Below are 27906 nucleotides of genomic sequence, written 5' to 3' on the forward strand. Positions count from 1 at the left end.
ATTATACATATATAGTTGATAAGTTAAAGCTAATTTTAATTTGCATTTTTTTAATGCTTATGCAGAATAATCCATTTTTAAAAGCTGGCGATAAGTTTTCCAGTTGTAATGGAAATATATAATATAAATATATATATATGTGTAATATATTTGATTTTACTTTCATCTGCAACTAGTTTTCGCTGGCATATAGCTACATCTATCAGTATCAGTTCAATTTTAATAAACCTATATGTATATAATTTTTTTCCCAATTTGCACTTGGACTTGGACATTTGGTCATCCTTATCACTGTTTGTCTGATGTTCCTGAAGAAGGCCACATCAATTGACCATTGAAATTTAGATCAATAAATTACATTGTTATTTCAGTGAATAAATCTGGCCATACACAGACAGATCTGCTCATATGTTAAGATCACCAAAGGACAGATCTGGGCCTGATTTGGCAATCCACATATTATACTATTTAACAACACTCGACTTGTGGGATGTGCTGTGATGCAACTCCCGCTGCAGTGAACAGTCATTCCACCTGCTTATCAGAGAAGAAGTCACTGCAGAAGAAACACAAGTAAGGGAAAAACAGATAGGAAGGGAATAGAGTATGGTAGATGGGGAGGGGAAAAAAATAGAGGTAGGGGCATATACTACCACAACTTCAGTCCTCACTCATTCCCAAGGTTCCTCCCTGTGAAGGGGAAAAGAGTAGTGGCGGGGAAATAACTATGCCCCTCCATGCCACCTACAACCATGCAGAGTATAAAGTCTGAAGAGCAGCGCACTCACGCATAGAGAGTTCACAGGAGCAGTTACAAACCGGCGGAATGAGCCCATTAGCGGGGAATCTGCATGCCGGTGTGTCCTAAGGAACCACTCTGGCCGTGGCAAACAGCAACTCACAAAATTCAAAGACGGACTCCACCGGATCAGTTGACACGCGGAAACCAACGTTTAAAACTGTAAATGCTTTATTGGACATGAATTAAAATCACCAGCGGATGTTGGTTTCCGCGTGTCAACTGATCCGGTGGAGTCCGTCTTTGAATTTTGTGAGCACTCACGCATAGAAAAAGGCAAAAAAGTAATATCAGCATAAAGAACACTGAACATGGGGCTTTATTCATGTGCAAAGCTTTAATGGTGTCAGTCGATGTTTCGGTCCTGCACAGAGGACCTTCATCAAGACATCACAAACAGTTCCCCAAACCAAACCAACTGAAAAAGTCAGTAGTGAGTGAAAATTGGCAACTAAATCCCACCCCCTGACATCGCTGGTGTGAGGTATACAATGTAGATTACATCACCGTGTGTAGGTTGTTGAATTGATTCCAGTTGGTAAAGTAACAATGTGTATAGACAAAGGAGAAAATTTAAAGTGCAGCAAAGTAGAATGTCAAAGTGGTATGTAAAATCATAAAACACATGGCCATGGAAAAGAAAAGGGAAACAAAGTGGAATGAAGTCAATTAAATATAGGTGAAATGAGAAGAAGAGCTGAGGAGAAGTTGAGTGACCACCACATACAGAGCCTTCAACACCACCATAGGTTAGCAACGTGGCAGCCTTTGTACCATCGCAGTGCCATGCGGATATCCTGGAACCCAGATATTTGAATAGCCTCCTTAAAAGAGAAAAGCTACAAGGATACCTGGTGTCGCAAGACTGTATATTTTTCATGAATACCCGTGCTGGGCAATAGGGGGCACAACAGAGCTCAGGTTGCTCTGCATGACAGGGGTACCACAAACTGAGCACAGGTTGCATGACAGGAGTTCCACAAACTGGTGACCATGGTACCAACAGCCACAGCATAGGGAGAGCTGTAATGTCCATATCCAGTGGCATACTCATGGCTCAGATGGGCGGCAATGCCTGGCACCAGTGTCGGACTGGCCCACCGGGATACCAGGAAAACTCCCGGAGGGCCCAGTTGTCAGTGGGACCTCATGCTGCTAAATATTTGGCCTATTTCATGGCCAATACCTATTTTTATGAGAACAAAGAGTCTAAATAGATGGAATAATAGATTATAATATGTAAAGAAAAGAGACTAGGAGAAGAGTGAGGAGAAGAAGAATAATAGTGTGGGCCCCTGGTCTAAGGTTTTTGGGTGGGCCCCTGGTGTCCCAGTCCGACACTGCCCGGCACATTAGTATATAATAAAAAAACAACTGTTTCACAGAGAAATAAAAACAGTAAATGAGGGGCAAGTTAGCCTATTATTGGAGGCATATCATGGTCATATGAGCTGCCAATAAAGAACAATAGTGAGCTGATAGCGTAAAGGGAGTTGAAATTTGCATTGAATTGATGTTGAATTGCACCGACCCATGAATTGCCTAAAATTGCCCTAAATAGTTATTCAAACATAACTTTTATTAATTACATTAAAATTGGTGTGTCACACAAAAATAATTATAATGAATTAACAGGTTGGTGAGCCAAATTGGGCAATAAAAAAAGGAAGGGAAGTTCTTGGTGTGTCACACAAAAATAATTATAATGAATTAACAGGTTGGTGAGCCAAATTGGGCAATAAAAAAAGGAAGGGAAGTTCTCTAGTAAAGTAACTATGAACCTGAACGTAGAAACAATATTCTGTTTTGTATTACCACTACTATAACTTCATGATTAGCTGCTAAGTACAACAATAATTGCTTATGAGCGTATAGGTAAGCCCCCAAATTCTCCTTCCCAGGAGTTCTTCCTCGTGGAGTTACTACAAGTATTAGGTCTAGATAGGGGTCAATGGCGTCTGATCTATTATACTCAGCCCATTACATTACCACAACTGTAAAAATCCCCCAATACCACCAGCGGATGGACCATATACTGCCCCGCCACCCACCGCAAGACAAACCGGGTTAACGAAACAGACCGGGGAATAGGACTGAAAGCTCCAACACCCTTCCCACGTTGTTTAAGAGAGTCAGCAAAAAAGAATGTATGCAGAGTTCTGGCACCCTACCTGAATGGGCTAAAGGAACCAATTATACTAATGCCGCAGGAAGCGGCTGTTAGGGAGATTTTGCCTTAAAAAAAGCTTAAAAAAAATAATTATATTACTGCCGCAAGAAGCGGATACTGGATACCTGCCCCACTACACGCCAGTCCTGGTACAGAGTTCTATATGGTGAAAAGAATATTTTAAGCAAAATTCCGACTCCCTGCCTTTGTTAACTGAAAGAACCAGCGTCTGATGCGCGTTTTGCTCGCCTTATTGCGAGCTTTGTCAAAGGCAAAGTTTCTAGGGAAATTTTGAGCAATTCATGGGTCGCTGCAATTCATAGGCCATTCTTTCTCTTCTTTCCCAATTTACCTATTCCATATTATAAGATGCTATTAAGTCAGCAAAAAATATTACGTAGATAACTGTAATAGCACATGTATATTAGCAGTAGATAATAACAGTCACAAAAAAGGTCTCATAGGAAGCAGTGGTAGTTATTAACTTCATTGAGTCCATTCATTCAGAGTGTTCATTGTATAGATCAGTGATCCCCAACAAGTAGCTCGTGAGCAAGATGTTGCTCTTCAACCCCTTGGATGTTGTTCTCAGTGGCCTCAAAGCAGGAACTTTGTTTTGAATTCCAGGCTTGGAGGCAAGTTTTGGTTGTATAAAAACCAGGTGCAATGCCAAACCGAGCCTCAATGTAGGTTGACAAACCACATAGGGGCTACCAAATGGCCAATCACAGCCCTTATTTGGCACCCCAAGAACATTTTTCATGCTGGTGTTGCTCCCCAACTCCTTTTACTTCTGAATGTTGCTCACGGGTTAAAAAGGTTGGGGATCCCTGGTATAGATTCATCTGCACTCCATTTGTAGAATACGCTGAGCTCTGTTCCCACCCCTGGGTGAGGGTAAGCAGTGATCTATCATCATACATCTCAAGGAAGATAGTGCATGTCCCTTTTCAAGGAAGTGTCTTGCCATAGGTTTAATAGATCTGCCGTTTTTCAAAGCTTCCCTAAGGTAGCTGCGAAGATTTGCCATCCTGACCCTGAAGAAGGTATTCGTTTTTCCAATATTGTATAAGCCACAAGGACACATAATAAAGTATATGACAAAGCAGACAGGCAGGTGAGATGGCGACGTATGTAGTAGCGTTTGCCACTGTTTGGATGTGGGAAAGAGGGTCCAGTTAAAGGGGACCCGTCACCCAAAAAAAGAATTCCAAATTCTATTTTATCAAATTAGTCAAGCAAAATGAACTTTAATCACACTATATAAATTATTTAAATCTTGTTTCCTTCAGTCTGGGAACTCATAATTATAGCAAGCAGGCAGGAGCCATTTTTACGGACTGAAGAGACGATGGAATTAAGGCTACCCACCCAAAAAGTAAGTTCATCCCTGTTACATATCTATATAAGGAACAGGTCATCGATGTACCGCCCATAGCCAAATGTTGTGAGGTGGTGGGACTCATAATGAAGCATGTACAAATTTGATCCCATGGCAATAACAGTTTTTTGGAGATAGTTTTAAGTACCAATTCCTAAAATTTTATATGTAAAAAGCTCAAATGTAAAACCTTGCGTCATCGAAATAAACCATTTTCATAATATATTTTTAGTAGTATGTGCCATTGTTTAATCATTAACGTACACCCTTTGAAGAAAAAAAAAAGCCCACTCTGTGGACTAAATGAGTCTCCTTTTTTTGGAACTCAGATTTATTGTTTGTCACGATTACATCACTGTACTTTCGTCCAATCCAAAAAAATCTCCATGACTGCCGCGCAAAGATAGCTTGGCTCCCGCGAGACTTAACAATTGGTGGCGTAATCTCGCGAGAGCGGTTGTAGCGCCGTGATACGTGCGGAGATTTTGGGTTCCATTTTCTCTCTTCGTCTCGTTCGTCGACGTATTCGGTGTGTGACCTGCGTGTTGAGGCGAGATGGCTGATTACTCTACCGTTCCACCACCCAATTCCGGAGCCGGTGTGAACGATGCCTTTAAAGACGCCCTTCAGAGAGCTAGACAGGTAGGTGGCGTGATATATTGGCGCTTAAGAAGCTGTGCGTTTTGCATCTGGGGGGTCAGGGCCTCGTGGTGTGCATTTGGTTGCTTCTCGCTGTAGCGCATGGATACTAGGCAAGGGCGCGCATTCCTCCACCTATTAACAATCCAGCAGCACCTCCGACCTTTATCTATACCTCCTGTCCTGTGTTTTTCCTTTTATACGCGGAAGGGCAAATGAGGCACCTTCGCTTTGCCCTGCCCTTAATAAAAATGTATGTGCGCTTCTCTGACCGGAAACTTTTAATATCTCACAACGTTTAACGCGTAGACATTCCGTAGTGTACAAAAGAGGGTTGTGTCGAATACAGTGGATCATAAAAATATTCTCCATACGGGGACAAACAGATTTATTCATTAGATTTTAAGTTTGTTTTGTGCTTCAGCCTATTTAAAGAAACAGTAACATCTAAAATTGAAAGTGTTTTAAAGTAATGAAAATATCATGTAGTGTTGCCCTGCACTGGTAAAATCTATTTGGTTCAGAAACACTGCTATAGTTCATATAAACAAGCTGCTGTGTAGCAATGGCGGAAATTGAAAAAAGGCTATATGGCACAGGTTCTACAGAGCTTATCTGTTGTGTAACTTGAGCCTTTTCTCCTTTGAATGGCTTCACAGCAGCTTATTTATATAAAGAGTACTGTTTTTGAAGCAAACACACACGTTTTACAAGTGCAGGGCAACACTGCATTATATTTTCATTCCTTTAAAACAATTTCATTTTTTGATGTTACTGTTCCTTTAAATTGGATTCATACATTTGGTGTTGCTGTTCCATTGCTGATATGAATGGTGAAAAGCTGAGGGCTCTTGGGTTTATTATAGTCCTACCCCAGCCCCATCACGTGTAATGCTGCTGCATGTATACGGTCTTTAGTCATTCACTTTTACCTGTCGGATACAATTCCTATACACAAAGTTCTTTTACAACTATCTGAAAACTGAACTGGAAAAAAGTGTTTGAACGTGAACAGCCCCTTTAACCCCTTTTTTTGTTTGGTCACAAGGAGCTCATTGTAGACGTCCATAGTATATATATAAGCTCTAAACTTGAGCCCAGACTGCTGCTTCTATTCAATAAAAAAAAAACATTCAGGAGTATGTCTGAAGATCCTTTTATCAGGTCATGATATACAGTATCTAGTAGAATTTCATCAAACTGGACCTATAGTGTTTTATTTATTTTTAACATTTCTAGTGTTTTTTTCTAGACTGTTTCATGCAAATAAATAGGGACCCAACATTTAAAAGTTGACTTTTTTGTTTTTTGTATAATCATTTTATATAGCACCAACACCTTTTTGTTTCAAGCTTCTTCAATTTTACAGGAGCTGTATGAAAGTGTCCTTCATAGGTTTTGAATAACTATTTGGATTTTTTTTTTCAGATTGCTGCTAAAATTGGAGGTGATACAGGAGCAACCATAAATTCAAACGACTATGGATTTGGTGGCCAAAAGAGGCCACTTGATGATGGAGGTATGTGTGAACTTAAAGTTTATTAAATCGAGTTTTTATGGTACTCCATAATTTTTTTTCTTCTTGCAGCTCTTTATTTATAATGAAGATTTACTACTCACATCTGCCTTATGTTGATGCCAATATATTTGTCAGTTACAGGAAATCTATTGGATATAATACACAAGAATATCATGTAGATCAATATCCTTATAAACAGTGGTTAATAATTTTATTAATTATAATCTGTGTAGTTATGTATTTTGCCTTACATGACTTGGTAAAACTTTCATGCATTCTAAAAAAAATTACCTTCTGTTGTAAATATGTGAAGCCACAGCTGAGTTTCATGACCTGCATAAAGGCACTAAATCTTGTACCTTTATAATGTCATGGAACTCCTTGGTGACTTCTAATATCCTTATTTTGCTGTGGGGCTACATACATTTTGTCATGTGTAACTCCTTTTTGGAGGCTGCAAATAATTCACTGTATACAGCATTTCCATTTCATTCCCTCTACCACACACCATGTTTGGGGACCAGTAGAGAATACGTTTTCAAAATATTACATACGTATAAACCTAATGCTAAACAGCTGACTGTTCTGGTACTAAGTTGTGAATAACGTATTGTACCTGCTTTAAACAGTGGCTTGTATGATTAGTTCACTGGTCATATATATTAATACCACATTATTGCTATAAAGACTTAAGTACATCTTTATTGGAGAAAAAAAAAACTTAAATGCTCACTACTTACATTTTAAATATTTTTAGATCAACCAGAGGCCAAAAAAGTTGCCCCTACAAACGATTGTAAGTATTTGTGCAAACATTTTTTTTTCTCTCCTGTATTTTAGCTGCAATTCACCAAAACTAAACTATCTCTTTTTATACCCTCTTAAAGCTTTTTCTCCATCAATGCCTCCAATGCACCAACAGCAAAGGTGAGTGGACTGCTGCTATATCACAACTGGGTTAATTTTATACTGAAAGACCTTTTTTGTTAAATATATCGTTCTTCTATTTCAGTCACTTTGTTAAATCCACAATTGTTTCACTTAAGTAGCAGTATAGTAAATGAGTTTTTCAGATATAAAAAAATATATATATATATATAAATTGCTTCCATCCTTATAAGCGTAAAAAGCTGCATAACAACCTCCTTTTCCAAAGTAAAAGTTTGATTTCCCCAAAGTACATGAATTCTTGCGGTGTTAATGATTTTAAATTAGAAAAAAAAAATCCAAAATTTAAATTGTTCTGTGAAAAAATGAGAATATTCAGTTACCATTCTCTTCACTGCTTGTTCTCACTATTAACAATGTACCACCAGACTGATAGACCTGTAAAGAAGAATGCAATGTATTCTGTTAATTGGCTTCTCACCTAGAAGAGAGGTGACTTGTGATACAGTTTGAATATGTGACACCTCCTCAGACCAAGCTTTAGCATTTAAATGAGAAATAAAGCTTAACAAAGAAGTAGGGTAGAAATTTACATGGTTTCTGAGTTTTGATTCGTATCAAAATATAATTGTCTTGCTGCACCAGCCTCCAAGTCAGGCGAACTTTGGTTTCTGCACTATTGTTTGTCAGCTGTAGTGTGGGCTTTATTAGCCTGCACCATTGTTGGGGGAAACTATTTTAGGCTAACAGGCGCCCTTCAACTAATCGATAATTTATGTGACCTCATAAAGAATCATACCAAATTGGTATATATATGAAGATAAATATTTTCCTTTGGCATATTTTACCTTGAGCCACCCTTTTGTGCTTTCTCAGAAATCACCAGAAAAAAATGCATGTTATAACTAACAGGAAGAAGCATTATACAGATCCCTGCCCATTAATTGACCACTTTCACTGTGGCACACAAGGACACAAGTTAAACACATTAACCAGATGGCAGCCCTCAGTACTTTTAATGGTATTTTTCTGTTTATATTATACAGTGGCACACATTACTATAAATGTACATTTTTTTTGGAAACTTAGATTAAGCTGATTATTTTAGAGAGATGTTCGATGTTCAAGGGTATAGGTTACATTTAAGATGGCCATGGGCTAATAAAAGTTGTTGCCTTTATTGCTTATCCTATGTTTGAGGTCTGTCTGACAAACTGCCAACCAATAAATGGTTGGTTAGAAAATAGTGACAGACAAGAAATGCAATGGCAAGTTCATAGTCCTCGCCTAACTCTCTAGACCCGCAGTGTGCTCTGGTCAGTCTTTGTGAACAGTTTGGATCAGCTTGTGTTTCAAAATTGGAAAAAGATCCACTCATTTTGCCACCTTGCATATGTGCACACTTAACAAAGCATTCTTCAGATCTCTGATGCAAATATAATTGGTTTATAGCACATGGAGTTTTTGTTTTCGGTGAACTTTAGAGGTAGATTGGTAGTTGCCTGTTAATGTTATCAAGCAAAGTTTGCAAATAGAGCTGTTGAGTTAGGCACATAAATCCTGCAAGTCCCACTCCTCATTTTATGGTACCTCTGGCTCCTTTTAAAGGAACAATAACACCAAAAAATTAAACTATTAAAGTAATTAAAATACAATTTACAGTTGCGCTGCACTGGTAAAACTAGCATGTTTGCTTCATAAAGACTACTATAGTTTATATAAACAAGCTGCTGTGTACCCATGGGGGGACCTCTTAAAGCTGAAAAAGGGAGAAAAGGCACAGGTTACATAGCAAATAACAGATACAACACCACTGCATTGGAAAGGGCTTAATTGTTATGTAACAGTGTATTCTAACAGTATATTATGTTAACTATTTTAAAATGCTTTCATTTTGGTGTTGCTGTTCCTTTAATACACCAATGTTTTTTCATTGTTGATTGAAAGAAGTTAAGTACACAACATATAATGCATTCTATCACTGCCAAAGCTCAAAAATATAAACCACATCCTTTAGTTACTTTAGTCAAAGTTAAGCTACATTACTTCCCATTCCACAGATCTACTTAATAGGCATTAGATTTTCCTATTAGAACAAACAAGGGACACGGTTCATACCTTTTTAATGTGTTGGCAATCTTTCTTTAAGGTCTGTTGTTACAGAAGAATACAAAGTTCCAGATGGAATGGTGGGATTCAGTAAGTATTTTTAAGAATTTTCTTCTTCTACACCCACCTCTGTTTCCTTTATTTAATTGTGTGTTTTTCTAGTTATTGGCAGAGGAGGGGAACAGATTTCTCGCATTCAGCAGGAGTCTGGTTGCAAAATACAGATTGCTCCAGGTATAGTTAAATATGTTTACATTGTTTGCAATTTATATATCAACTACTTGATAGTTTGCCATTTATTCTGTATCGTGACTGGATTTATTTCATTACGTTTCTTTCATATTTCATTTTAGATAGTGGAGGCATGCCCGATAGGTCTTGTATGCTAACTGGTTCTCCTGATTCTGTTCAGTAAGTTATAGTTGAATTCAAAGTGAAGCTATGCTAAGGTGCTGTGGCAATGTTTAACTGTATTTTTAACTTCAGAGAGGCGAAAATGTTACTTGACCAGATCGTTGAAAAAGGAAGACCAACTCCAGGGTTTCATCATGGAGAGGGTTCTGGAAATGCTGTCCAGGAAATAATGATTCCTGCCAGTAAAGCTGGATTAGTAATTGGAAAGGGAGGAGAAACCATTAAGCAACTCCAGGTATGCCTTCAAGTACACCTTACTGTTTTGCAGTTTAAAACTGCAGGTTGTTTTTTGTTTGTTTAAAAACTTTTGTATTTCAGGAAAGAGCTGGTGTTAAGATGGTTATGATCCAAGATGGACCCCAGAACACAGGAGCTGACAAGCCATTAAGAATTGCAGGGGATCCATACAAAGTACAGGTAACGTCTCCCTATTGGCTATCCATTTTAATTTTTTTTTTTTAAAAAAAAAAAAGCATTTTTATTAACTTTTTTTTTTTTAATCCCCCCCCCCTTAGCAAGCAAAGGAGATGGTGTTAGAATTAATTTGTGATCAAGGAGGTTTCAGGGAAGTTCGGAATGAGTATGGCTCAAGAATAGGAGGAAATGAAGGAATAGATGTAAGTATGCATTAAATAAACTGCTACAGCTTGTATCATGTGTGTTTCTCTACTCTCCTGGAATTGCTTCATATTTGGACTATTATACCTATTCATTAAAAATGTAACTCTAAAATCATATGTTTAGTTGACAGAATTGCATAAATATGCTTGAAGCGTGTTTAGAGAATATAGTGGTCTGTAGCATGACAAGCATTGTCATTTTACACTTAATGTGGAGCACTGCTGTCCAACTTTTTATTGTTCATGTAGTTTGGCAATTGCTCAACAGATGATTGTGCCAGCTTTTAATAACATGAAATCTGGGTCTTTTTGTCCATAAAAAAAAGCTTCCAAGGGCCACATAATTGTGGGCAAACAGTTGGGCCTTACTCAACAAGTCTGCATTTTCTTAAATTTTTGCTTGTTAAATTATTTAAATATTCGAGCTGCGCTTCATTTTAAACTGTATCTGAGTGCTAGTATCTGTGCTGTTTGAACAATCAGCGGAGGAAAGCAATTATTTTAAAAAACATAGCCTTTAAAGGGAACTCCACAAAAGCATTACTTGGGCTTTTTGAAAAGTAAACATAATGTCAAGCAACTTTGCCATATATATCAATTAAAAAGTATAAAGACTTCATTATTTCTAATGGTTTCTGACTAGGGATGGGCGAATTTTTTCGTCTTGTTTCGCCACAAAAATGACGCCCATAGACTTGAAGAATGGTGTCTGGCGTCCAAAAAAGAGACGCGTCAAAAAAAAAACAAGTTTTTTGGTGCCCATAGACTTTAATGGGCATCACCGTCATTTCGCCTGCAGCACATTTTTGGCGAAACGGGTCAAATTCACCCATCCCTGTTTCTGACCGTTCCCTAAGCCTAACCCCCTGCTCTCCTGCTGATCTCTCTTGACTACTTTTCTGAGCTGGCTGACTACTGTTACTTTGTATCAGCAACCATCTGTCCTTTGCCTCTATCCTCCCAACCCCACAATTCCCTCCACATGTGATTTCAATAAGGAACAGTACATCACTTTGCAATGCATTGTGGGTTATGTAGTTCCTGCATGCGGTCTGTAAGCTGTGGAGATGTTAACAATTTGTAACATTAGTGTATAGTCCCTCCTCCCCTGCCAGGATTCCAAATGATGCAGAAAGAGAAGAACTGTTAAACAGCTGGATTTCAGCATAGAAAATGGCATTTATTTATACTTTTTGAAGAAACGGGTAACTGATAAGTGCAACTTGGATGCTATATCTGCATGCTTTACTTTGTAATAGAAAAGTAGAATTATCATTTTTCTTTTCTGTCAACCTTATAGGTTCCTATACCACGATTTGCTGTTGGAATTGTGATAGGCAGAAATGGTGAAATGATTAAGAAAATACAGAATGATGCAGGTGTTAGAATACAGTTTAAACCAGGTATGTATCTTTTAAAAAAAGTAAATAAGTTGTAAGTAACACCTGCAGTTTAAACACCACTACAAAAAGTAGTGGTCCTTTACTGACTCATATGTGGGACTTCCTGATGGGCCCGTCTGACCGATATCAGACCAAAAATGAGCAAGATAATCAGTCAAGCATGTTTGTTTTCCAGTTGAATTGAGGACCACCTTAGTGGCCTGCATTTAACTTATTGGTCTGAGGGCCAAACAATCAGATCAGCTCAATGTATCCCAGTTCAAGGTAGCCATATCAGGGAAAGATCACCAACAAGCAGATACCATTTATATGCATTAGCTGTTTTGATGTACTGAATTCTGACGTTTAGAGCTCTATGGCCCAATTGGCATAGACAAAGCTTGTATAAAAGCTTTTAAGCACTCAAGCAGTGATTGAGTTAGATCAAGGGTGTTCCCATAGGTAGATTGGGATCTACCAGTAGACCTTTAGTTGGTGATCAGTAGATCTCAAGACCCGGTCAACAAACCTTGGCTAAATTACCCTTCTATTTTATTCTTTTCATTCATATATGTATTCTGTTAAGGTTACATAAGAAATAGTTTATTTTTTTTAAATATAGTAATATAAATTCTCTTATAAATCCATTTAATATTTTCCATGGAACAGAATGCTAAAAGTGATATGGATGTAGATCATAATGGGACAACATCCCTAAAAGTAGACCCCACATTATTAAAATATGGACACTCCTGGGTTAGATGTTATCCATGATTTTCTGTACTCTCATATGCTTAGAAGTGAAAAGCTTTATCTGCTGTCATTGTAATGGGGAATTATCAGGATAACCATGTAAAAACACTTATGGAATTCCTTTGTAGCCGTGAGTGATTTTACTTTTACACCAGAAAGTGCCTATTGGAAATATGTGGAATTTACGGTTCACTATTAATTTTATTTTAATTTCTGATTGCTATTGGAGGCTTTTTTTTGCGCAAATTCATCTAACAGCTATTCTGGCGGGGGAAAAAACAGGATTTTTTGTACTCACCGTTAAATCTGTTTCTCTGTAGTCGAAAGGGGGACACAGGGACCGATGGGGTTAAGCTCCATCCTCCAGGAGGCAAGACACTTGAAGTAATTAAAGTGGGCGTGCCAGGTTAGGCTTAACCCCACACACTGTACTCAGACTTCAGTTTGTTCCAAAGCTGCTACTAGAATTACTAAACTTATAAACAGGCAGAACTAGTAAACCAAGGAACCTATTCAGAAAACCAAATATGGTCTGTAGCTCGTCACTGGGCGAGAAGCCTCGGCCGAGGAGGGATACAGGGCTCCATGAACGAAAATTCTGACTCATTGCACCACTCGAGGTAGGAGTGCCAAACTCTATGGTACGACTTGGAAGACGATGGTTTTCGAGCTTTGAGCATAGTAGCAATAACCCCTTCCGTCAATCCCTGATTTCGCCAGATGGATGCTTCAACAGCCAGCCCGTCAAAGCAAACAGACCGGGATTGTGATGAGCTATGGGCCCTTGCTGCAGAAGGTCTGGCCTGCCGTCCAGCCGGACCGGTGGAGCCACGGACAGTTCTTGAAGATCGGAGAACCAGGTTCTTCGCGGCCAGAAGGGAGCTACTACGATTACTGTGGCTCTGGACTGCTTGAGCTTCTTGAGCACCCGAGGGAGCATTGGAAGTGGAGGGAAGACATAAGCCAGCTTGAACTGCCAGTGTTGTGTCATGGCATCTACCCCTGCCGCTAGAGGGTCTCGGTATCGTGCAAAGAAGGTTGAGACTTTTCGATTTCGCCTCGACGCCATGAGATCTATGCTTGGTCTTCCCCAGATTGACACTAGTTGATCGAAAGCCTCCGGGTGAAGCTCCCACTCCCCGGGATCGAGTTGATTTCGACTGAGTAAGTCCGCCTTTGTATTGGCCACGCCTGGTATGTGAATGGCTGATAGTCTGACAGAGTTCTGCTCTGCCCACTGCAGAATCTCTCTGGCTTCTGCCAGAGCTTTTTGGCTCCGAGTCCCTCCCTGTCTGTTGATGTAGGCCACCGTGGTGACGTTGTCGCTTTGGATGCGGACTGACTGTAGCCGAAGGAGGTGACTCCACTGACTGAGTCAAAATAGGTAGTGAAGTAGAGCACACTCCTCAGTGTAAACGATGACGCCCGGTGCTCAGGGTAGAGGGCTCGGCAACCCCCTCGGTAAAGGCTTCCAAAAAGGTACACTGGCACACAGGGCAATTGAAAAAGCAGGGTTACCCCTTGCTACTTTTATTTAAGCGGACGTGCGACGTTTCGGGGTTCCTACCCCTTTCTCAGGCATCAGGCATCTCAGAGCCTGAGAAAGGGGTAGGAACCCCGAAACGTCGCACGTCCGCTTAAATAAAAGTAGCAAGGGGTAACCCTGCTTTTTCAATTGCCCTGTGTGCCAGTGTACCTTTTTGGAAGCCTCCACTGACTGAGTGCCAACTTCACTGCCCTGAGTTCCAGAATGTTGATAGGAAGTCTGGACTCCGCGGGAGACCAGCGGCCCTGCGCAGAGTGGTTCTCCCAAGTTGCTCCCCAGCCCTGAAGGCTGGCATCCGTGGCCATCACCCTCCAATCTGGCGTCGCCCAAGATTGTCCTACTGCTAGGTTCTCGGGGGACAGCCACCACCGTAGAGCTTCTTTCGTCGCCGGAGATAACCGGACAGGTTGGTTCAACGATCCCCCCTTCCAGGTGGCAAGAATGCTGGACTGAAGAGGACGAAGATGTATCTGTGCGAAGGGAACAGCCTCGATGGCTGATACCATCGATCCGAGGACTTGCATTGCTCTGTGTACTGTGGATACCGGGCTGTCTATCAGAGACTGTACCTGACCCCTGATTCTGTTCTGTTTGACCAGAGGTAGACTCACGGTCTGCGTGAGGGTGTTGAATTCCAGCCCGAGAAAGGTCATGTGATGGCTCGGAGTCATATTGGATTTGGACCAATTGATGGTCCAGCCGAAGCTCTGGAGAAGTGAAATCGCCCTTTGGAGATCCACCCTGGCCTTCTCTACTGACCGGGCTTTGATAAGTAGGTCGTCGAGATAAGGTGTCACCGAAATCCCTTGCAGTCTCAGGGTGGCTGCCGACACTGCCATTAGTTTGGTGAAGACCCGCGGGGCCGAGGACAGGCCAAACGGTAGTGCCACAAATTGGTAATGTCTGTTTTGAAATGCAAAACGGAGGTAGCGATGATGAGGAGGCCAAATGGGAACATGGAGGTAGGCATCCCTTATGTCCAGGGACATCATTAGTTGACCCTGTTCCATGCCCCGAATTACTGATCTCAAAGTCTCCATTTTGAAGCGCACAGAACGGATGTACTTGTTCAGTCGCTTGAGGTCGAGAACAGGTCTGACCGTGCCGTCCTTCTTTGGGACTGTAAAAAGGTTGGAGTAGAACCCGGAGAATCTCTCCGGCTGAGGTACTGGTGTGATAACCCCCGATCTCTCCATCTTGTCTATGCACTCCAGAAAAGGTCCTTGTTTTAAGGGATTGGAGGGTACCCTGGACATAATGAATCTCCTGGGAGGCTGTGCCGCCAGGTCGAGATGGTAGCCCCCAGAGACGATCTCCTTGACCCAGGCATCTGAAGAGTGACGGATCCATTCCTCCCGGAATCGTAGTAATTTTCCGCCGATCTGTTCCAACGATTCCGGAGGGATTGCCCCGTCATGCCGACGTGGGCTTATCAGCTGATGGTTTGTTGTGAGGTCGATTACTCTTCCACGGGGGGCGGTTCTTGTCGTTGGTTTTGGAGCGAAAGTGGGATCTTTGTGGCGGACTACCCCGCCGCGCGAACCGGCCACTCTGGCCACGAAAATTTTTTTTCCCCGTCTGTTGGCTGATGATGCTCTACTTCTGGCTTGTGGAAGGAAGGTGCTCTTACCACCTGTCGCTTGTGAGATAATCTTCTCGAGTTCCTCGCCAAATAATCGTTGGCCCTTGTACGGAAGAGAAGTTAAGGACTTCTTGGAACTAATGTCCGCTGACCAATTCTTCAGCCAAAGCGTTCTGCGTGCTGCTATTGACAGAGCCGAAGTACGTGAAGTAAGCTGTGAGGCATCCAAGGAAGTATCACAAAGATAGCTTGATGCTTCCGCAATTGCTTGTGCAGAGGACAGAAGATCAGTTCGGGGAACACCACCCTGAATGTCCTTGACGAGTGACTCGGACCAAGCCTGAATGGCTCTTGAGACCCATGCTAAAGCCAAACAGGGCCGCAGTGTAGATCCTGCTGAGGAATATATTGCCCTTAAAAAACCTTCTAGTCTTTTGTCAGATGGATCCTTGAATGCCGCTGCGTCAGTGACTGGCATCGTGGTAGATTTAGAAAGTCTTGACACTGGTGCGTCGACCACCGGGGGTTAGACCACTTATCAATAAGCTCTTTAGAGAAGGGATAGGACTTTGTGAATTTCTTAGTAGCTTGAAACTTCCTTTCAGGAGCGTCCCACTCCTCTTGAATGATCCCTAGTAACTGATCATGTTCAGGAAAACAGACTGTAGATTTATGCTGTCGTTTGAAAAGAGATTTTGTCTCCCCTGTTTTAGACTTCGGTGAAATGTTAAGTACATCGAGTACCCCTTTAATAATGCCCTCAACATCATGAAGGCTATCCTTTTCCCTTGCCTCATCTTGTTCTTCTTGCTCATCATCAGAAGAAGCAATAGATGCCGGTATTTCTCCCTCTGACTTGGAAGAACCCTGTTCAATAGAGGAATCCTCAGAAAAATTGTGAGTAACAGAATCCGCTTTTTCGTCATCAGGACGTTTGCGTTTACCACCGGATTTGTGGTGAAATTTAGCCAGCGCCTTTCCTAGATTATCAGCAATGGCTGGCAATCCCTGAAGAGAGGCCAGTGACTGTGACAACTGTACTGCCCATAATGGAGGGAGTGGGTCTGTTGCTGGCCCATGAGATAATTCCTGAGAAGTGCCTTGCACTGTATCTTCAGCTTGTGTTTCTGGTAGAGCCCCAGAGACCATAGCTGCCCCCTGCCCCATGGTGCAAGTTCTGCAAAGCGACTCACCCTGTGCCCCCTGAAATTTTTGTTGACACTTAGCACACACAAAAAATTCACCTGTGCTCTGGGGACTCGTCCCCCCGCCCTGCTGAATAGCCCCCCTGGCCTACCTTCTGCCATCCTATGTAGAGGGTGTGGGGTAGCCAACCTGTGCCGTCACCAGACAAGAGCTTTGCTGTGTAGCGCTGCTGAGCCACGGGAAAAGACCCAAAATGGCCGCTGGAACGCACATGCGTTCCACTCGGCGCGCGCGTGTAACAGCCCGCCGAGGAAAACCCAAAATGGCCGCTGGAACGCATCATGCGTTCCACTCGGCGCGTGCTGTAATACAGCCCGCCGAAGAAGCCGACAGCCGCCATTTGAGCAGCGCTGGAACGCTAGACGTTCCCTCGCTGGGTTCCTCCTATCTTCCTCCACCCACACTACTAAGGGAGAGTAAGGTATGGCTAGTCAGTGAGGCGACGGACGGGCGGGCGGGGGGTGTGGGGGTGAAGGGGGTCACCGGAGACAAGTCATGCAGAATCAGCAGACATAGTGAACATACATTATATAACATATATGTAGTCACTTACCCCCCCCCTCACACCGGCCAGACCCTCTGCGCTAGAATTAGAACAGGCATACGTCTGGGTGGTCTGTATAGCCCACAGGCTAGAGTTATGACCCCGGTGGATGTCCTCGCGTAGGGGGCTAACCATATAAGTACAGGTAATCCTGCCTTAGGTGTCACCCCTGGTGTCAGTCACAGACTGACCGTAGATTTCTCTCAGAGATAGAGATGTCCATCCTCCAGGTAGCAGGACACTTAAAAAACTGAAGTCTGAGTACAGTGTGTGGGGTTAAGCCTAACCTGGCACGCCCACTTTAATTACTTCAAGTGTCCTGCCTCCTGGAGGATGGAGCTTAACCCCATCGGTCCCTGTGTCCCCCTAAAGACGACAGAGAAAAAAGCTTGGCTTAAAACAGCATTTATTTGTAATGGTATTGAAAGCCAATCATTTGGCAGTGTCATTGGTTTGTGTTCAGATCAGAGCATGCTCAGGTGACGACACATCAGTGCTGTCCTTCCCACAGCGGTTTCTTTTTAGTCCAATCATTATATGGCCAATCACATATTGTATCGCATGGCTTAGTGATACCAATAAAGGCTTTTTAAAATTGAATTCATGTATTGTGCTCTGACCTTAAGTTATTGATTAAGCCAGTTGACTAGTGGGCAAATTGAAAAAGTCAACTCTTCTAAAAAGAAGATTGTTGTGTGCGAACCAATTGCATTCTATTGCCAATTATCCACAGGCCAATTCACTGCCAGCTCTGTCAATTGTGGCCAAGATGAGTCGTTTTGCTTATGTATAGCCAAATCTAGACTGGCTGCATTTTTTTCCTCTCTGACAATTATTTTCCTTCCCCATCAGATGACGGATCAACTCCAGAAAGGGTTGCACAAATTACTGGCCCCCAAGACAGATGTCAGCATGCTGCTGAAATTGTAAATGACCTGCTGCGTAGTGTTCAGGTAGGGTTGGTTCCTTGGGTGTAGTGGAAAAGTCTTGAGTTGTAAATGAATGAAAGACAATTGTCAGAATTAAACATTACAAAGTCATCATTGGATTGCTAAACCAATATTCGTTGTGTTTAAAATATTACTAAAGTCTCAACATTACAAGCATTTTGTTGTTAGTGACCCTTGTTGAAATAATTGTAAAGTATTGCACAAGTGATTATTTTATGTTTACATGTCCAGCTGCAACATGCATATGTACACGGTAGTGACCCCCATTTCAAAGCTGCAGAGTCAGAAGAAAGCACGATTTTAAAACTGCACAAAATAAATAATGAACACCAATTAAAAAGATGCTTAGAATTGGCCATTCTATAACACACTGAAAGTTAACTTGAATGTGAACCGCCCCTTTAATACTTCATCATATGTTCAGAAGTTTTGATTTTTAAAGACCCTAAATTTGAACAAATGAAGAGAAAAATTAATACCCAAGTCCATTTCCCTCTGTTTGGGGGGGGTGCAAGGGTTCTTATGCCTTCTTTAGTCCGTTTTCTGTGACTTATACATTTTTTTGAATTCTGCTATTCTCAAAGCTGATATTGTTATAGAAGGTATAGATAGAAGGCAGGTATTTGGTTTATTTTTAGATATTTGAGATTACACACACTGCTAAGGATGCTTTGCTTTAACTATTTAGTCAGGAAATGCTGGTGGACCAGGGCCTGGTGGCAGAGGAAGAGGCAGAGGACAAGGAAACTGGAATATGGGACCTCCAGGTGGTTTACAGGAATTCAACTTTGTTGTTCCATCAGTGAAAACTGGCCTAATAATTGGAAAAGGTATCCATCTTTGTTTAAATGTTGCTGAACCCCCTTTAAACGTCTGTTGTGCTAGCTCCAATTTATGTATGCGATTTTGTTTTATTATAAAAATACAGTACAAAGTCCATTTTAATATTTTTTTTTTATTTTTTCTCCCAGGTGGGGAAACCATTAAAAATATAAGCCAACAGTCTGGGGCTAGGATAGAGCTGCAGCGGAATCCCCCACCAAATGCAGATCCCAACGTGAAGTTATTTACTATACGTGGATCTCCACAACAGATAGATTATGCCAGGCAGCTAGTTGAAGAGAAGATTGGAGTAAGTACTTTTTTTTGTCTCGTCCGCAAACATAAAATACTAATCAGCAAGTGCATTTTCAGAGAACAAGTATGACACGGCTTTGTAGCCCCATGTAAGTGTGCTTCTGTCTGAATATATATTCCCTTTAGCTGTTATAGGGGGACTGTTGTGATATGTATTATATAGTGAATAAAGTACCCCCTCTTGTAAAATATAATCTATTGTAAACAGGGAACTTTCTAAGTATAATTTATATATTGTATACAGTTTCTGTAATAGCTTAATTTTGGTATCCCTTTCAGCATTTGGTCTTTCTACATGCAGGAGGCTGACTCAGATTTTAATGGACAGTTGGCACTGACCAATGATATCTCACCTCCCTTTGCCTTGGCAACGTATAGGAGCTAATTGGATAATGTATATCTATTTCCATTAGATAAAACTTCAACTTGTAAATTTCCCCAATACTTGCTGTGTGTATACACAACATTTTAGTAGTGAGGCATGTGTTTTTGACTCTACCTCCATTGTATATCAAACTTGTGAAAGAGATCTATTCTACATGAATGATTTTCATGTAAATCATACTTTGTCCGTTCACACTTCTGTTGCATTTAGTCTACTGTTGTAATCCATCTCTAAGATTACAGATGTACTGCTACAGTTGTCTTTTAGTGTATAATAAAATATACTAAATGCAGGCCAGGCTGAGCATTGCGAAGTACATATAGTAGAGTTTAGCACCTTTCATCGAATGTTCCTCTAGGTACAGACGCTGTTGAAAATTGTTTTTAACTGACTAGTTACAAAATGCTGTTCTTCTATTAAATATTATAATCTTATTTCATCATCCAAGTTTATTGTACTAATACTAAGATTTGCCATAATACTGAATGCTAAAGCTCAGAATTTATACAGGGCTTTATTTCTTTACAGGGTCCTGTAAATCCTTTGGGGCCTCCAGTTCCTCATGGTCCACCCGGTGTTCCAGGACCTCATGGCCCACCAGGTCCTTCTGGACCTGGTGCTCCCATGGGTCCTTACAATCAACCGCCTTACAATCCTGGCCCTCCAGGACCTACACCACAGTAAGTTTACTTTAAAATTAGAGGGAATTAATTGCAGCCTGACATTGCGCCTCCCAGAAGTCATCAGACTAACAGATTGCTAACCTCTTATTTAAACTAATCTTCGTTGGACCCACCCCCCATGCTATTCACCATAATTGAGCTGACTGTTTGAAAAGTTTTTTTTTAAATGTTTTGAACTATATATCATAATCACTATAATGCCTGCTTCATAGAAATATGTGCAATTACTTCATGTGATTATACTTTATCATATAATAAAAACAAGTTATAAAAAAAAAAAAAATTAGAGGGAATTAAAGGAACAGTAACACCAAAACATTTTAAGTGTTTTAAAGTAATGCAAATATAATGTAGTGTTGCCCTGCACTGGTAAATTTGATCTGTTTGCTTCAGAAACACTACTATAGTTCATATAAAAAAGCTGCTGTGGAGCAATGGCGGAAATTGAAAAACGGCTATATGGTACAGGTTAACGAATGGATAGCATAACACCATTAGACAGAGCTTATTTGCTATCTGCTGTGTAACCTGAGCCTTTTCTCCTTTGAATGGCTGCCCCCATTGCTATAGAGCAGCTTATTTATAGAAACAATAGTAATGTTTCTTAAGCAAACACAGCAGTTTTACCAGTGCAGGGCAACACTGCAGTATATTTTCATTACTTTAAAACACTTATTTGTTGACGTTACTGTTCCTTTAAAGATTTACATTTTTGTGCTATATTGACTTGTGTGTTGTCCTTTTGTTTCCAGTGGACCCCCTGCTCCATATACTCCTCAAGGATGGGGCAACACTTATCCACACTGGCAACAACCCAACCAGCCAGACCCAAGTAAGTTGTGCTATCTTTATGAATATATATAGATATATATATATATATATCTATCTATCTTAAAGGGACAGTATATTTCCTTCTCCAACATGAGTTCAATGTATAGGACTTGTGTTAAACAAACTTCATTTATGCAAAAAAAAATTTACAATTAACCAAAAACCAGACAGGACCATTTAAGCTATTCAATGTTTAGTCCTTGTGAGCCAAATAATTTGATTACCTGTACGCAAACCCCTCCCTCAATTATTTTAAAGTAACTTAAAGATCACATATGTTGCCCTACAATGGTAAGTGTGTTGTGCTTCAGAAACATTACTATGATTTATAGAAACAAGCTAATGTGTAGTCATGGGGGCAGCCATTCAATCAAAAAAAAGGATGGGGTTACAAGCTCTGAATATAATGGTATTCTACAGAGCTTATCTATCTATTTAATTTAGCCCTTTCGACTTCCTTAATTGATACACAGTAGCTTGTTTATCTACACTATTATATAGTGTTTCTAAAGCCAAAAACTATTTTGCATAAACCCTATTCATTGAGCTCATGTTAAACAAGGTGTATTGCCCCTTTAGGGAAAGAATGCTGCAATAACACACTAGGTAGATGCTAGGTGGAATTTTAGCTTTTCACTGAGTGCAGACAATCTCTTCCTCTTACCTTTTTGGTGCTGGTGGGCTCAGAAAGAAGTACAGGTGCAGACATATTATAGCTGTATTAGTGGTCAGGCTAGTTTTAGTTTCCCAAAACTGCAATTCCTGACAGTTTTGTTAAACCAAATTATATGCAATAGTCATACCTTGCCTGATGCAGCATAATGGTTTAATGATTTCTACAGGTTTTTCTAATTTACAAGGTTATTTTATTTCGTAGGTAAAGCAGCTACAGACCCGAATTCTGCAGCATGGGCAGCTTATTACGCACACTATTATCAACAGCAAGCACCCCAACCCCCTGCAGCTCCAAATGCTGCACCAACTACAACACAAACTAATGGGCAAGGTAACAAATACCTTTTCAAAGACATCTCCGTATCTGTCCCCTGCCCCCAAGTTAATTAGCTGGTTGTGTAAAAGGTTTTTGTATAGGAGATGAAATCCCATCACAAAATTTTGCTCTAGGAAGCTGGGGGAAGGAAAAATGTTTGAGAATTTCGCTTTAGTCACAGTATACAGTGTGTTTGAGATTGTTCACCTTTAAAAATTAACTTTAAATAGGTATAGACATTGATATTCTAAGACAAGTTTCCTTTGGTTTTTAATTCTTTTTGTGGTTTTTCAGTTATATAACGTTTTTCAGCAGCTCCCCAATTTGGAATTTCAACATATATCTAGTTTCTAGGGCCTTGTTTACCCTAGCAACCAGGTAGTGGACTGCATAAGACTGGATTATGAATAGGAGAGGACCTTAATGATAAAATGAGGGGACAAAATAACCAAACTGTAGCATCACAGGGCAATACTTTTTGGCAGCTGTGGTTAGTGATCCCGTTTGAAAGCTAGAACAATACAGAAGCGGAAGGGAAATAATTTGGAAACCAATAATGACCAATTGAAAACTTGCTAGGAATAGGATATCCTAGAAAATACAACAATATAGCTGTTGTGGTCCATGATTGCATTGTCTGTGGTCCACAAACTTTTGTATGACATTCCACTGTCTTGTTTGCTATGAGCAGCCCATGCCTTAGTAAGCAAGATCTTTTTCAGAAATATATATTTTTAAGTGCAGACAAGTTTATTTTTTTTTTACATATTCTTTGTTCCTAAATAATTTTTATTTGAGTACTTGATCTTGAAAATCTAAATTTTATTTTGTTTTAATTTAGCTGAACCTCCAGCTGCTGCACCCCCAGGCGGGCAAGTGGATTACACAAAGGCTTGGGAGGAGTATTACAAGAAAATAGGTAGGTGACATTTATAAAGTAAATAAAAATCTGTCCATATGCATGCATATATTTGTTCCAGAAAGCCAAATTGTACCAATATAAAACTATTATCTAATATAATAAAAAAATAAGTGCAGATAATACTACTTAACATTCATTTATGCTCCATGAAAGCACCAAGTATGATGAAAGAAAATGCAAGTCTAAACCCAATATATTTTATTATAAATGTTTCAATGTAAATGTTGTTTCAGATGAAAACTGTCATTATATTTACCTTATAACTAGTAATTTCTTCTCCGGGTTTTATTTAAAAAATGTTTTGCAACTTTGTCAGCCATCTGTGCTAACCATGCAGAATGTAAACAAATACTTTTGTTTTTACAATATTAGCAATTCCATTAAAAATCAACTGAAGTATGGCCATGCATTTAACTTTGTCATGTAGCATGTTTCTGACCTAAATGTATCACTTTTCAAAGCTCTCTTGCAATTTTGTTCCATGTATTTTTTTTTCTATAGGTCAGCAAGGGCCCACACAAGATTATACAAAAGCATGGGAAGAATATTACAAAAAACAAGGTAAGTGACTTGTAAAGCCATGTGTTCATATACATATATAACATTGTTGTGGTATTTTCATCTTTTCTCAGGATCAAGATATAAGGTTGAAACAGACTAGGACATAGGCTGTGCTTTAGTCTGCAGTCACCCATAATTGATGCCTAATCACAACATGTTTCAGGAGCTAGTCCCTTTTTCAAATGATACACAAAAAAACGAAACAATTAGATACACATTAAATAACTTGGAAGACTTCAGGTCTCCTCCCCTAAGGATGTCCTAAGTGTCCTGACTGCAGGGCCCTCGACTTATGCCTAATATTTGCAGACGTGTATCTTTGTTTGGAGCAAACATGATTGTCTCAGAATTGAATTATGTATAAAAGCTCAGTTATTTAAAATTATTTACTTTTCCCCAAAAAGGCTGTATTGTATTAAGCAATCGGCACCTTCAGACCATTTTATATTTGCAGGGTTGTTTTGTTGCCTTTTATGGTTTTCCCTGAGGCAGTTATAGCATTAATCCAAGATATGATATTGCATTCATCTGCATGCAGCTTCTCTAGTTATAAGCCTCCGTTCCTAAGTAGCATATGCTCCAGTTTGCTGGGCTTCAAAAATAGTTTGTTTTAGCCATCTCGTATGGCATTTCAGGAAGCTAACATGTGGCAAAATGTCTTTAGAGCATTAATATATAATCAGCCTTAAAACACATTTGCCTGTTTGTTTGTATAAATATGGTTTAATTATCTGTACTCTATGGAAATTTAGGGCAAACAGTTCCAGCTCCAGGAGCTGCACCGCCTGCAGGACAACCAGATTATAGTGCAGCCTGGGCAGAGTATTACCGACAGCAAGCAGCATATTATGCTCAAACAAGTCCACAAGGGATGCCACAACATCCGCCAGCACCACAGGTATGTTTTTTTTTTTAAGCCAGAAATTGGTTTGTTTGGGCTGGTTTACTTTTTTGGGGGGAGAGCAAGTTCTGTGTTTTACCCTGCAAAAACTTAACAAAATTAAACTGTAAATTGTACATTATTCTGTTATATTGTATGTTTACAACATTTTCCCCCTCCAGGGCTAATGAAAAACATGCAAGAAGCAGTCTGCATTGGTTAACCAGTCTTGCCTTAGGGTTTTTCACTCCTGAGTTGGGTTCCTTGTTAAAGGGATTTTAATGTTTAACTTTTTGTATGTTTCTTATGTATTTCTTCTGCACAGGGCCAATAATGCGAAGTGGACAGTACAGTATTTGCTTCATTGTGTTGGGGAAAACCTTTGTTAAATATATGGATGCAGACGCCTTGATGAAGATCTTAATTTTGTGTTTCGGTTTAAAATTGTTTTGAAAAAAAATGTACAAAACTATCACTACTGACTGATAGGAGGCTATATTTCTGTGTAGAAATGAAAACTGGTTTGTTTTTAGTATAATAGTGTAGATGTACACATTCCAGCAAATGTATTTGCAAATATGTGGTCAATGCTTTGTCATACAAATGTACTTTTTCAATGTATACTTTATGACTTTTAAAATGCCTGTTTTGTGCTTTACAATAAATAATATGAAACCTCCTGTGTCGGTAAGTTGGATATGTGAGTATTTAACTATCATTTGTTTTCTTTTGGCGGGTGTTATATCTGTTAAATTTTAATAACTGCTTTGAAGAAAGTATGCTGGCAGTTTTAAAGCTCTTACTACTTCTCAATCTAATTTTCAAGAACCTGTTTTAATTCGGTCCTGTGACAGTTTGTTGTATACCCATCAGTAGTGGATGCTTTGTTTTGTTGCATGTATAAATTGGATTGCGGTTCTCTTTTTTTCACTGTATAAAGTTCCTTTGTATATGGCCACTTTTCAGGACTATACAGCTGTGCTCCTCTGCCTCTGGAAATTTTTTATACTTTACTTGCATAAATTTAAATATTTTTAGAATGTTTGTGTTGACTTTATTTGCATATTCTCTTGGAAGATAACCTTTCTGTAGTGACATTGTTTTGCTGCTGGTTATGCTGACTATTGGCTATTGGATATTTTCTGAAAATGAACGTTATTGCAGTCTGAATACTGAAATTTTTTACAGTATTAACACCATTTATCACCTCAGTAAAATGATCATTTTTATAAATAAACTTTAATTTTAATGTCCATATCCAGATTGCGTTGAATATCCATTGTTTGCTCCTTGCATATTTGCCACCTCACTATTGCTTCTGTTCTATCAGATCACAATCAAATCAGTCTTGCCATTGTCTGTTGAAGTGCAGATTTGATCCAGCCAGTATAGCAGTAGCTCTATAGGTGTGAGGAGGACTGTGCTGTGCATCATCCTTAATTTGTGTTCCATCACGGAGCATTGCACTGTAAGTACCTCAATAAATGGACAAACTGCAAATTTATCTGCTCATTTTCCATTATATTGACTGATTTTTACAATAATGCAATGCAGTGTTATATATTGGCTATTTGATTAGTATATATTGGCTATTTTTTTTTTTTTTTTTTTTTTTAGGTAAGTATCCCCAATATAGAGTTTTAGCCTCATCACAATTTTTCATTGATTAAATTGTCTCCTTGTAAACATAGCTTCTGTTCACCCTACATGATTCTAGATATGTTTGCATTGTCAGACCTATTGCCTCAGTAGTCATTTTAATACATTTTTTACCTCCGGTTTTAATTATGTCCCTGTTTTTTTTTTTTTAGCTTGAACGTAGTAAAAAATATTTCTAGCAATGTGTTCATGTTTTTGTGGGGATTTTTTTTTTTTTTTTACATTGCTGGCAGGACATGTCTTCGCACCATGTATTTTGCATGACCTCTTGTCTGTGGTTCATTCTTGATAGATAATTGATGTTCAGTCCTTTTTATGAACTTTGCAATTTGGAGGCTGTTAATCTAATTCGTTCCAGGTCTAAAATCTTTAGTTGGGGGAAAAAAAGTGAACTATAAACACTTGAGTGCCTTCCCAGATCTTCCACCTTAGGTTCTGCTGCAAAATCAGGTAAGCACAACCTAAGGGAACATCCTTACAATTGCATCTATGTTGTCCCTGTAAAATTTGTGGTTGTGCCAAAAATTTCTTTACCTTGTATTCTCAGGCTAACAGACAGTAGTAGTAGCCTTTAATTTCCCTGTAAATGTTAAAAAATTTATAGCACAAATGTTTTCTCCGAAAAATTTTTGCATTTAGATTTCAGGCTGTAATCTGCAACGCAATGTTTATGTTCCAAAGTTGCTATGTTTATGCTGCAGCATGTATTTCTGCCAGGATTTGTTAATGTTCTCATTTAGGTTGACAATTTGAGGGTTCCAACATATTTTGTGCCAGTCCTTTTTAATACCTGCCTTTATCAGCCATTTATTAGAACAGTATTTTGCTGTTGCTTATTTTCTAAAATGTGCGGGCACTTTTCAAGTCCTGCTTATTTGTACGTTAAAAGAAAATTTGAAAATACCTGCCTTCGTTTTCACACACAGTGCTGAAGATGCTGCAAGTACCAAATCATAGCAAATATAATCAGGTCCTGAGGTAGTTCCTAAGGAGGAATCCTTTCTGTGTATGCCATTGGTGATCCGATGGGCATGGACGTAGAAGGTAAAATTGGCAAAATACGAAGAAATGTATTATGCATAATAGTGCAGATTTGTTTTTCATCACTTGATTTTTTTGACTTTTCATATATGTGCCCTCAAGTGTGAGTTTTGCAGCAGTTAAATATATTTTGCCATTTATGAAGTCAGATAGATTTTCCATTTTATTATCACTACGCTAACACAGAAATATTGTGCACTATACATGCACTGTCAGCAGCATTTCTAATATTTATCTGGAAAGAAACAATCCCTGCATAGCGCTGTTCCTCCAGGAATGCAGAGATTTGTACTGTAAAAGGAATAGTAGAACAA

The 27906-nt window shown here is 39.6% G+C and overlaps 2 protein-coding genes across 4 annotated transcripts; one reads left to right on the plus strand and one right to left on the minus strand.

Annotated features, from left to right (window-relative positions):
- Nucleotides 1–4787: 4787 nt before the first annotated feature.
- Nucleotides 4788–26155, plus strand: fubp1.L (far upstream element binding protein 1 L homeolog). Of its 3 annotated transcripts, NM_001096749.1 has the most exon segments (21): nucleotides 4869–4992; nucleotides 6418–6508; nucleotides 7266–7304; nucleotides 7396–7435; nucleotides 9546–9595; nucleotides 9668–9739; nucleotides 9859–9916; nucleotides 9992–10154; nucleotides 10238–10336; nucleotides 10435–10536; nucleotides 11840–11942; nucleotides 18405–18505; nucleotides 19191–19332; nucleotides 19474–19634; nucleotides 20553–20704; nucleotides 21460–21539; nucleotides 22416–22544; nucleotides 23371–23448; nucleotides 23953–24012; nucleotides 24765–24910; nucleotides 25218–25572. In NM_001096749.1, coding segments are annotated over 21 exon segments (1962 nt in total). In that variant the 5' UTR covers nucleotides 4869–4905; the 3' UTR covers nucleotides 25227–25572.
- On the minus strand, nucleotides 13257–16295 carry LOC121403038. Its single transcript, XM_041590336.1, has 2 exons — nucleotides 14383–16295; nucleotides 13257–14035 (listed from the first exon to the last, which is right to left on the minus strand). Exons 1-2 carry the CDS (start codon nucleotides 16278–16280, stop codon nucleotides 13375–13377), a joined length of 2559 nt encoding a protein of 852 aa, XP_041446270.1. The 5' UTR covers nucleotides 16281–16295; the 3' UTR covers nucleotides 13257–13374.
- Nucleotides 26156–27906: the final 1751 nt, after the last annotated feature.

The sequence above is a fragment of the Xenopus laevis genome, chromosome 4L (assembly GCF_017654675.1).
Source record: "Xenopus laevis strain J_2021 chromosome 4L, Xenopus_laevis_v10.1, whole genome shotgun sequence".
In the NCBI taxonomy this organism is placed as follows: Eukaryota; Metazoa; Chordata; class Amphibia; order Anura; family Pipidae; genus Xenopus; species Xenopus laevis.